This window comes from Trichoplusia ni, chromosome 2 (assembly GCF_003590095.1).
Source record: "Trichoplusia ni isolate ovarian cell line Hi5 chromosome 2, tn1, whole genome shotgun sequence".
In the NCBI taxonomy this organism is placed as follows: domain Eukaryota; kingdom Metazoa; phylum Arthropoda; class Insecta; order Lepidoptera; family Noctuidae; genus Trichoplusia; species Trichoplusia ni.
The window spans coordinates 20,983,758-20,996,226 of NC_039479.1; the positions used below are offsets into that span (position 1 = coordinate 20,983,758).

The 12,469-nt window shown below is 33.5% G+C and overlaps 1 protein-coding gene across 2 annotated transcripts; it reads left to right on the top strand.

Moving 5' to 3' along the window:
• Positions 1–1,942: 1,942 nt before the first annotated feature.
• Positions 1,943–10,163, top strand: LOC113508596 (organic cation/carnitine transporter 7-like). 2 transcript variants are annotated; one of them, XM_026891720.1, is made up of 12 exons: positions 1,943–2,209; positions 2,453–2,547; positions 5,624–5,720; positions 6,396–6,557; positions 6,818–6,980; positions 7,277–7,398; positions 7,593–7,837; positions 8,099–8,262; positions 8,463–8,595; positions 8,838–9,121; positions 9,623–9,750; positions 10,008–10,163. In XM_026891720.1, exons 3-12 carry the CDS (start codon positions 5,630–5,632, stop codon positions 10,100–10,102), a joined length of 1,587 nt encoding a protein of 528 aa, XP_026747521.1. In that variant the 5' UTR covers positions 1,943–2,209; positions 2,453–2,547; positions 5,624–5,629; the 3' UTR covers positions 10,103–10,163. The 2 variants fall into 2 exon arrangements, with proteins under 2 accessions (XP_026747521.1, XP_026747522.1); XM_026891721.1 differs by lacking the exon at positions 2,453–2,547 and having other exon boundaries at positions 2,178–2,209.
• Positions 10,164–12,469: the final 2,306 nt, after the last annotated feature.

Consider the following 12,469-nt stretch of genomic DNA (forward strand, 5'->3'; position numbering starts at 1 on the left):
AAAGAATATTCTATTGTATTCATGTCCAGCTCTGCTCTTATATGTGGATATCTAAATATACCTACACATATCGAAGATGTGTCTCTTGACTGAGAGTCTTTTGTTCTTAATGTCATTGCAAAATTATATTTCTTTGCTTATTTTGTTGTTGGTCAACATTTTTTTACAGTTTCATACTTGTCGTCTCTCATTCACAACTCCAGTACCTCTTTCGAGTCACTCCATTTCAAAGTACAGACATAATATGACTTTTAAATACATAAACGTCTACTCACTCGTTAACTTTACATGTCGGAAACTCATTCAGAAAATGGAAATGATTTTCGAATTTAGTAAAAATGATATTTTTTTTATTTATGACATACTGATTTTACCTTTTTTTATTCATACGAGCATGACATATTTTACCAATATGATGAATATAGAATGTGTTTTGCATTTAAATATCGAATATAAATTTTATTCAAAATTCGCTAACATTTGCAACGTCAACATTTATTTATGAAACAGCAAAGCTATGCTTTTTATTTCGAAAATGGAATGTGTGTTCAGAGCACGTATTATTTAAAATTTAACGGTGAAAAATTTAATTAGGTTTAAATTTATTTATCTACTCATTAAATTCATTTATTTTTTTCTTCAGTGTGGGAAAATAAACCTGAGTGACTTGAGTTACAATCTAGATCGAGTAAACCCATATTCCACAATCAAATCCTTCAAAAGGAAAGTTAAAATAGGTTAAAACTTTCCTACCTAGAATGGAAACGTCTGCGGGAATCGGGAACATCATGATTCTTGAATCGATTAAATTCGATTACGAAGTTTCGAGAACATTCCAACGATATACGGCGGGGAGGCACTTGCTGAATATCAAACACACCTAGGGTGGCTCTAGTGCTTTGTTTCGTTCTAGTCACGTGGTCTAGCTTTTATCTAGTCTGTCATGAGCATGTTATCCTTCCGTGTGAGTTAGGAACAATTTCAATACAAGGTGTATTGGAGAAGGTTGGGAACGTGTTCACGTTTTGCAATATGGCGGTTATATTTATGGGGTGTTTTAATGTTGTGTTCTGCTGACACGTAACTTAGTAAGTGGCACGGTGAATGTTTTGGTATGTTTGGTATCTTATTTTAATACACAGGCCAACAAATTCGTATGCTGTTAAAGTTGATTGTCCAATATGAATTCTATGACAGATACTCGCCTTGCTGGCGAGAAAGAAGGAACAGTAATTTAGTATTAGCAACTAGCTTCACTTTTCTCGTCTTTATCTCAAATCCAAATTTCGAAATTATTGCATAAACATCGAGGCATATAAACAAGTAGGGATGGTGAGGATGCGTCAAACTATCTGCTTTTGCTGCTAGATTATATTTTCATTGATAGCTAATTTTACACCGGATTGACAATCGAGCTTCAAACGGTTTTAACAAACACGTAAAGTTTTATTCAAACTTATTTGGTCGTGTCTTTAGTCTTTAAGAGCGAAAAGACTCCCTACGAACGTTACAAAGCGGAGGAGCATTCCGTGTGTTTTCTTTAATGGGGGTCTCGCAACCACCACCACGCCACATTGCGTACCCAGTCATTTAATAAATGTGAATAAGCTTGACTTTCAAGGATTTGATCTTCAACACGTGATGTGTGACGGTATTAGTAGATATGTAATGTTTTAGATAAATAACCTTGAACTGTTTAACGCACAACGTTGAAGGTAATACCTACTTGTTCTACTTGATAAGTCATGTAGATTGGGTTTTTCTAGTGTCTAGGCTTAATATAAACGTTGTTTTAAATGATGTTCTTGTTGAAATGTTACACGAAGTAAAATATTTGTGTTAACGTAACCTAGAATAGTCAGACAAACTAATTTTGAAATATTGTTTTTGCAAAGTAATTTTAGGCCTAGTATTTTTATTAACTACCAAAATTTTCTTAACATATTAGAAATTTGAAAGTTAACTTACTCATACATGGTTCAAATCGAAATACAAAAAGTTAAGTAAAATATTGCACAATCATTTTTAGTAAGTACTGCCAAGATTTCAATGTCAGTTAAGAGATAACCTTATTTACAGTACAATATGTTTCCATTACGTCATCAGTTGCTATCTCATTATTATCCCGCTCTCATATATAAAAGCCAGTTCTTAGCCAGACTCTCATCGTACCCGACTGATCAAGACAAAGCGGCCATCTTGAATATCTGTAAGTACGCTTTATGGTTCTATATTCAAATCTTTTCACATATTTAATTTATTAATTGTTTATTTACGCCACAATCATTGATCGTTAGGTAAAAGAATTTAATTGCTTTTTTTTTAATTTAAGCCTCTTTGGTTATTAACCTATTTTGTATTTTGTGAAGTTGTTGTTCTATATAGATAAGGTCAATGTTTGTGGTTGAATAACTACTTCTTGATATTAACTTTTTAGTTTTGTTTTCCTCAGATAATTATGAAATCTACGATTATAAATCGTAGAGCTTGTGCGGGATCAGAGGCAGCTGTAACATGATGTGAATTTGAGCCCAAGCAAGCGATGAGGTGATTGGTTTTTATGTGTGTATTTTTATTATATAAGTAATATTTTGACACTATTTTATTATGCCGCTAGGGAAATAAGGTGAGTTAATAACAAACTGGATACTATATTTCTTATGTATAGGTAGTTAAAAAAAGTAAACTATCTTATTATAGAAAATCTATTTATTTGGTTTATTTGATTTGGTAATCTTCATGAAGTTTTAAATTTGATAGTGGCCGCCTTTTCTCCTTGTAACTCAGATTTTTTGTTAAAATTACACCAAGATTGATAACCCTTTTTAAAAATCCAAAACATATTGAGGAAAGTTTATACTAATTCAGTAGCGATTAATTGTTCTTAATTTTCGCATGCTCAATATATAACTTTATTGATACAATTCTACTATAGTTAAGCTTAAGTATGTTTTGAATAAAGAATGCCGACAGAATGTTGTCAGGACTAGTTCACGTTAAATAAAGTAGTTGAAATGATTATAACACTAGTGATCTTTTTATTTGAATGTCGAGATAAATGACTGATAAATAATAGTACGGTTCCAATCACTGATAAAGGGTCCAGTAGTAAAAAGTTGATGTTACATATTATTTAAGGTTAAGATAAGAAGTTTTTCTATTGACCTTTAGTTCAATAAAAAAAAATAACGAGTTTATAAAGGAAGATGTCAGAGGTTTAGCTCTACAATTTATTTTTCTAATTAAATATTAAAATCCAGAATAAATGCATAGGTATATTTTATAAGAAACTTATTTACTTACATTTAAATAAAACAAATAATGAAAAAAAACCCGAACTTTACACATTAAAATTTAATTGGTTTAGTACTTTCGAATAGCTTTGACATTACAAATAAAATAAACCATTCAACAAAAGAGTCAGCATATTCACAAACCGATTATTATCACTTTATTAATTATCACAGCACTATCCCTACCACATTAAACTGTCAACTTACAATAAAACAATAAGCCGACCGTTAAACCTGCTTCATTTACAACACCCACTAAAATAAATATTTGTATCGTACTCACAATATTAATAAGTAGGTAAACAGAAAACGTGTCGGTCATCAACAAAAGAGGATGAATACCATCAGGTATACAAAGCTTCAAGTGGCATTATATCAGTATTTGAATAAAGAATGCAGTTGTGAAAATGAGGCCGCTCTATAACGTGTATTGCGCTGTCTTGCTTCCACAAGTGCACGAGTGGAATAATGTGTCTGCATGTATCTAGGGTAGGCAATACGAATAGGGATGATGATTTTTTTTACAATCTCTGTCGTTTACAGTAATATACGTAATATTGATAACGCATTTTTTATTTTATCCCGGAATTATAAATTGATCAATTTGTTGTGAATAGAACTCACACCTGTTTAAAATTTTACGTCATAAGCCCCCTTTCCTTACTTTAAAACAGTAAATCTTTGTAAGATTGTATCATTCCCATATTGCTAAAAATAATTTTTTAATATTTATTTATTAAATTATCTATCGGACGGATTAAAAAGTTTTTTTCTTCACCCAGTCACCATCTCTATTTAATGGCATACAATAATTCAGTAATACGACAAACAAAGTAGATTACATTAAAACTCTATAATATACTAAACAACAATTAATCTATAGCTAATGTAGATTATTATTACTCGCCTGGAATAATGAACAGCTGTGCAACTACTGCCTCTACGCTTTTTCCACTTGTCTCACTAGTACCCATACCGAATTTCCAAATATTGTGTTTTAAAATTGCTTAGAAGAATATTAATAGTGTCATTTGAATCCAATTTCCATTAATTCATCGGCAATTTTGTATTTTAAATAGCCGTATGGTCCGGTTCAGTAACAACCATAGATACAGGATGTACAATTTACGCAAAGCCATCGAAAAGACGTGACATTAATAGTTTTTGACAGGTGTCATCGATGAAAACGTACTACTTGCGAAACGTATATCCTTTAGAATTATTACCTTTCGTAACATCGTATTTAAACATAGAGCATGAAACCATATTGTTATCACAACACGTTTATATTGGTTTTAGTTAATGTAAATAATAAATCAATTTTACCATAAACGTCGGCGAGGCGTTACAGCTTATTAAAAAATGTCTCAAACGTTAGTGGTGGTGTTTTTTTTACTCGCTGGCAATTAATATACTCAATGGGAAAGATTCAAGACACATGTACTAAAACACCCAGACCTAGGACAAGAATTTGTAGATCGCATGTCGTATACTTGGATCGAACCCGCGATACATCGAATATCCGTGCAAACTAATTGATACAGCATTTTATATAAATATATCTGAAGATAAGCACTGAGTACCAATGATGATTTAGATTTAAATGTTTGTTGCATTAGTTACTTCTAAATTAATAATCTTTTGGCTGCCAGAACGATAACTCAAAAAATATACAATAGGTCTCATGCACTATTAAAATGAGCATTATCAAAAAGAAAAATACGCAAACATAAAACCTTTTATTACAAAATAAAACACTAACTGCTTACAATCGACCGTAATATATTACTATGCGAATGAAATACGTATCTTTAATTCATTCATAGCCGATACATACATTTTAAATGATAAACCTACTTTGCAATAACATTTCGCAAAATACAGAATAAAATACTAAATATTATGTAGATACCGTTTGTTCCGTACACACAACAACATCAGGAAATAAAGTATATTTTTAAATATTCAAGGCTGAATATAAAGAAATGAAAGTTGACCACAATAAAAATAAATTTTACGTGTACTATATTTAAAATAATCATTCGGTACTTGGCGTGTACTCCACAGATAATAATTAAGACTTATAATTATTGGACAAGCCATAAACACTCGTAAGTTTAAAAAAAAACGAGAAATAATTGAAATTCTTTGAGTGTTTGAATTCTACAAGTAGGTATTAATAATAACAAACTACAAAGGCTTTCCATTTCTCTATTGATCTCTAACTAATTTTATCTATTATTTGACTCTCTTATCATCTTTTTTCCTAAAAACATAGTGGGCACATTTTATTCTATTTTGTCCTGTTTCTAAATATGTAACGTTTTCAGATTAAAATGGAACCGACATTAACATGTGCAGGTGACAACAGTGATGGGAAAAATGCGAAAATTACAGCGACGCTCGATGAAGCAATGTTGCTATCAGGTATTTATGTTTTTTATTAATGTTCTTGTAACACTATCCTATATTTCCTATCCTTAAAATAATTGTTTTTGAACTTGAAAAAAACGTTTGTCTGCCTAACGAACTCCTATCAAACGAATTAAATTTCCTTGTTTTGAAATTTCAACTTTTTAATTAAGACCTTTACTTGCTACTAGAATCATGAAGTATTAATTACTAATGTAATAATTTAAAAAAATATTTATTCTTCAACAATCAATCTTTAACAGTTAGTCTTCTCCTCCTTTTAAGTGAACATCTTTTATCAAAACCCACATTAATTCATATCAACTTATTACCGTTTTTTGCTAAAAGTAGACCTTAACAAAATCCGTAACTAAACAAAACTATACAACTCATTGTTAAAACAATGAATTTCCAATTATTGTGTTGTCAAAATGCTTAAGAGAAAACTAATACTGTCAAATCTAATCCGACTCCCAATTTTTTCCTCGGCAATTGTAAATAGGATCGCGAGTTCGACTCGCGATCCCGCCGCGTCAGATCACGTTTAAGGACTCCAGTTGGGTCCGAAACTAGTCGGGCACCCCCGATAAGCCGTTACATCTTTTAATAATGAATCAGTCTCACGATAGTTATTATAAAAAAAAATGTAAATAGCATTAGGGCCTTCTTACTGGCTTCTTCAACTTTCAGGTTTTGGCATATTCAACATTGTACACATGATAATGTCTGGTCTGATGCTAATGGGCATGATCACGCTGAGTCTGGTACTCGGTTTCGTCATACCAGCGGCGCAATGTGATCTGGAACTTACGATGTTTCAAAAAAGTTGGCTGTCGGCTATTCCTTTTGCAGGTAAATTATTTACCTATACAGTTTTCAGATTTTAATTGTAATCTTAATGTCAACGTTAACGCCAGTGCTTCTAAAGATATTGTTTTAAAGTAAATTAATGTAAACAATGCTTAATCATGACGATAAATCAGTAACAATCATGTTTCCAAAAACCTCTGAAAATAAAACTGGTCACGTGAAAGTCGGACCCGTGACAAAACATAATTTGTTAGCATGTATTATGAGAAGAGGAAAATTTGAAAATAACTCTGTAATTTCAGCTATAATAGTTTCATCATATTTCTGGGGTTGGATAGCAGATACCAAAGGCAGACGACCAAGCATGTTGGTGTCTATGGTCTTGTCTATTATTGGGACATTGCTGACCAGTTTCGCTCCAAACCTTATTTCATTTGCGATTTTACAGTTCATCACGGGAATATTGTAAGTACAGACTCCAGAGTATCCAAATTTAATTCTATCGCATATTTAAAGCCTTTTGTAGAATCATAAATAAAATATGATTGAAATACGTAGAAAGTATTGTAAGACACCAAGATGTTCCTCGCAAATTCTTCCGCTTCTTACTCTCCTTTAACGCAATTCTAATGAAAGTAGCCTAAGTGATCATCCAAATTGTCAGGTTTCTCCATACAAAATTACATCAAAATCTGTCAAGTTGTTTATAACATACTGTCGCATTTATAATTTTTAATGTTATTCCCTTTCCTTGTTCACAGTACTACCGGTCCTTCAGCAATAGTATATACCTACTTAGGAGAATGTAACAACATCCGGCATAGAGACAAGATGGTGACATTTGGTTCTTCATTCATTGGTTTGGGCAATGTCTTCCTGCCTTGTAAGTTTTACTTGAATATTTTCGATTAAATTCTTCGTGATATGACTTTTTAAAGTTATAACAAATGATATTATACTAAATCTTTTTTGTTTTATGTTGAGATTTTCTCTGTGACTTCTTAGTAATCTGTCTCGTCTACACTAAACAAAATATTTTCTGCAACAAACTAATAAACCGTCTGTTTCCTCTCACAGGTGTTGCTTGGATAATCCTACCTCTAGACTTCTCATACCCGCTCGACTTTTTGGACATTTCGTACCGTTCGTGGCGATTATGTCTCGTAGTTTGTTCATTACCGTACGTTCTGGCGAGCATATTCTTAGCCTTTGCTCTCGAAAGTCCTAAATTCCTTTACGCAAATGGAAAGCATGATGAGGCTCTGGAGGTTGTCAAAACTATGTACGCCGTAAATAGTAGGAAGTCAAGGGATAGTTTTCCGGTAAGTTGTATTTTTATTATTTAATTCAAGCTCATTTTCAACTCTAATGATCCTGCCAGTAAAGACACTACCAGGTCTAAAACAAAAATATTAGTGTTGGGCTATTTTTTTAAAGAATATCGGTTTTTATTACTTCATACCCCTGTCCTAAAATTAACCAATAGGAATTGATTTTATTACGAGCCTTTAAATCTGATAGTTTTCATGGGACGCATTTCTGACGTAAATTAAAAGAATCGAGTTACAAAGTCTGTTTTGCAGGTAAAGTCACTGATTGTTGAAAACCAAGTAACAAAGTTGAATGAGCACAAAGGTGTGCGAGCTGTGTTCGCTTCTATGAAGGAACAAACTTTCCCAATCTTCACGCCGCCGCTGCTCCAGTGGATATGTCTCACCTGCTTCGTCCATTTCGGAATATTTGCTGCGTATGTATTTAAATTTTCTCTGCTTATTGCGTCTTTACTGGACGGTTTGCTAAGTTTATTAATTTGTTCTAAAAAGGTTGGCTGGAAAATTGAAACTTTAAATAAAAAGTGCAGTAATTTTTTTTTGAGGTAGTATTTAGACCGAGCAATTATATTACAAGAAGCAAAGTAAAGGGTTGTATATTTTGTTCATGTTTCAGTACTAATGGCTTCTACATCTGGTTCCCAACGATATTGAACTCGTTAGCCCTCAGTGACAGCACGAACATGAAAATCTGTGATGTCATAGAATCACAAGTAGAAGTCGCTGCTGAAGCCATAACGAACACTACGGTTGGTATTGATTGACCATCTCATCCTTGCGTACGGCGACATATGTGGGTAAAACTTGTAAATATACCTACAATGATGCTGTGTCCTAAGGCCACGTTCGTGTGTGTGCTACTGTCACTTAAATTAAAGCTTCAGTAATAAACAATCGCACGCACACAGCGCCGCGCTCATGGATACTTAACAGGTATTATCGTTCTTTAATAATACCGCGTTCTTATATCAAATTACACAATTCATTGCAGGTAATATGCGATGATACCATCCACACTTCCACCTTCGAGCAATCAATCTACGTCAGCCTGGCGTTCTACTCCATGTACTTCATCGCTGGTGCGCTGGTCGACTTTCTGGGGAAAAAGTTGTTATTAGTCGCTACCCTCGTTGTGACCGGGATGTGCGGTGTTGGTGCCCATTTGGCTGCCGACCAGACGGCTGCGGTCATATTGTTCGGGATCTTCCAAATGTCGGGCGCTTGTATTGGATTGGTGAATGCAGCTGGAGTGGAACTGTTTCCTACTAAGTATAGGTATATTAATGATATTTGTTTGCTAAAACGGAGGAATTTGTATAGCTTTCAGACTTTATTGATGACGATAACACAAAGGTCTTTGTAAAGCATTTTCAAAAATCCACCCTTATGTACCGTGATGTATTTGTAATTAACAAGAAGAGACTGATAGGAACATAGAGAATTATCAATGTTAGAATGCCACTTAGCTTAGTGTCTCTCTAGCATACGGAAACTACTGCACTCATAGCCGAGTGGTATATGAAACCACGCCACACCCACGCAATGAGTCGCGATTCACGAATGTTTGTTCATAGTCTAAATGTACTTATGTACTTAAATGATTATGAAAAAAGCGCGATACAAGGAAATAATTCTTTAGTTCGCGAGTATTTAAAAAAACGTTAACACATTCGTTAGTCCATGAGTAGTTTAAAAAAAACTATTAAACACAGAAACATTCCCTACCACTAAATAACCGGTAAATATCTGAGAAGAGTAATTTAAGCATTTTTCTAGGGCCATGGCTATTTGTCTGTCCATGATGGTGGGCCGAACCGGAGCCGTGGTCGGATCCAACCTTATTGGCTGGTTCTTACAAGTCAACTGCGGAGCGGGATTCTATCTTTTTGGATTTCTCCTAGTCGGTGAGTTAACTTAAATAGATAATAATTTAGCCTACTTTATTACCATTTTTAGAAATTACATATTAACCTCAGTTTCTAAAAGTTTTCTTATTTCTTTTTTTTATAATCCAACTCCATAGTTTTAGGATCTTGTGTAATCCTTTCTTTACTTTTTCAATTCTAGTAACGTTCATATTTATTTTACCCTATTTTAATGTATTGTTATGTATGTGTATCTAAAACTAACTAGTCTCATATCAATTCCCTTTTTATTTCAGTTGACGGTTTAGTTTGTCTCGCTTTACCCAACAAGAAAAAAGAGAAATCAACACCATTACCTGAATCAGTTCCAAGACCAGTACAAGAAGCCTAATACTATGTATTTTAAATAGGTAGACATTAAGATATAGCGTAATAAACGAATACTAAAAAAATGCCCCTCTATAAGTACCCAGTGATAAAAGTAGTTAAAACAAAATCTCTTACCTGCCACAACCTGCTACTATTCCACGTGACGATACTTTTCATGAACTGATTTAAAAATAACCAATACCACACAATTTCCATAAAAACAAACAACATCCTACAGAACTGAATCTAAAAAGACACATATCTGAACATAAAATAATATTTTCCGTTGTCGTTGAATAAAAAACAAATTACATCGCAGCTGTATCGAACAAGAATGACAGTGAAACCATCGCCAGAGATTGGATCGCACGCCATTAGAAATATTGAAGTTATAACGATTTATTCGACGTACCTTGCCTGCCGTACTATTTTTGTACGATGCACCAGATATCAGATGTGACATATATTCCTGACAAAAGAAAAAAAGGATCAGTATTGTAAATTTAATTGACAATATCAGTTACGATATTTTTTTACATCCTGTACATATACTTCGTAGATGAAGGAATGGAAGAAAGGGGCTCAGAAAATATCAATAGAAACAAGGTATTTGCCCCTTTGCCCAGCCAAAATTAATTCAAACAATAATATTTTTTAAATTTCACACTATTATAAACATATTCAATCCCTGTTTTTCGGCTTGTCCTTGACTTTTAAGTTTGTACATACTTAATATGTTTCGTCTTAGCCTGCGATCACAAAATCCAACTCTGGCATTGAACTTAACTAATAAAATATATTGGAAAAAAGCACTTTCGTGTACTTACTCAGATACAAGTTTCAAGAAGTATATTGGTTTTCTTAACAAAAGCACATCTGTCTTTATTGTTGCTCACTCAAGCCTTGCTCATAGGATTTGCATAAACTATTCATTTTGATTCCACTTTATTTGTAAACTCTGTGCTCTTTGCAAATGGCCGACACGAAGGGGTTTAAAAGCATTATGCTTAACGAGCAGTTTCTTTTTATTTACTTCAAGTTTAGTGTTCGTCTTGTTTGCACAGTGTTTGTGTTGTAATAAAACTTTCTTTGTTTCAAACTTTAGTCTGGATAATGTGCGTCAAATGACGTCTGTGTTCTTTTATTAAATTTTAAAAAGTATACACTTTCTGCAGTGTACATAATCCAAAAAGTTTAAGGTTGTATTATTATCCTTGTAATGAAAAACATGTTATATTATGTGCCACGTATTTCATAATTATTCGATTTTTAAATTGTTTGTAAAAGTACGTTTACAAACTTCATGGTTCAAACGCGACTCAAATTAGCTGTATATATTTTTCTGGTTCTTAAACCAAAAGTTTGTAATAAACACCCTCGGGCAATTACCGTGAAATCGATTAAGCGATCACAACGTTATAAAGCGCAAAATATCCTATGCATTCCGTAGTGATTTGATAACTGGCCCGTCGCGGCCGACCCCTCCTGTATGTAATTTTATGGATGTTACACCCTGGGCCTGCCTTATCTAGTTTGAACACCCTACCAACACTGATCCAGTCTAAAAACGTTCGGCCAAGATCACAATCCCACTGAATTAAATGGGATTTTTTGCGTCAGATGTTGCTACACTGTGTATTTTTAGTACGACGTTTAAGGGGTGTCTGAAAAGTGATTTGTCGGTAGCCTGCGGCGCAGGAAGAACGGTTAATTGCCGTCGAGTAGGTATCAGGGATCCGACCAATGGGACGGCCTGCGTATATTGAATAAACTCTGCCTCAGCGACTGTAGCTCCTACACCTGAATATACCTTTTAAACGAGATGCTTGGAGATAGGAAGTGTATTCGATTAGCTTGTTAGCTAATAGATTGGCGGAGTAGATAACGACCGGTTTCAAATTTTTAAAAAGTTAGTGGTAAATCTTTTTTTCAGAGAGGCAGTTCGAAAAAGAGTTGTTAGATGTGTCAGCAGCGGGACATTTTAGGCTAGTAATCAATAAAATTCAGTCTTTGCAGTTTTTTACATAAATCAGAATCAAGCTTGAAATTTCAATTCATTTACAAACAACAATATCAGTGATAATCATGTTTATATGTTTTATTAAAAAAACGAATGGACAAAACAAAACACAAACACTTCCAATTACAAAATGTAATTCCAAATAATATGGTCAAATAAACAAAACCAAAACTTACAGGGGCTTCCCTGGCAAAATATTTAAATTTGGAATTGAAGCGATTTCAAACACACAACATTGTTGTGGTCTACGGCAGCGTTAACCGTTACTAATATGGCGGAACGGTAAACCGCGTCAATTATGTCCCAATTTACGCATTTAAAATGCATGAAGGGTAAACCGAATTAAAGGTTTATAGTTAGACCTGATAT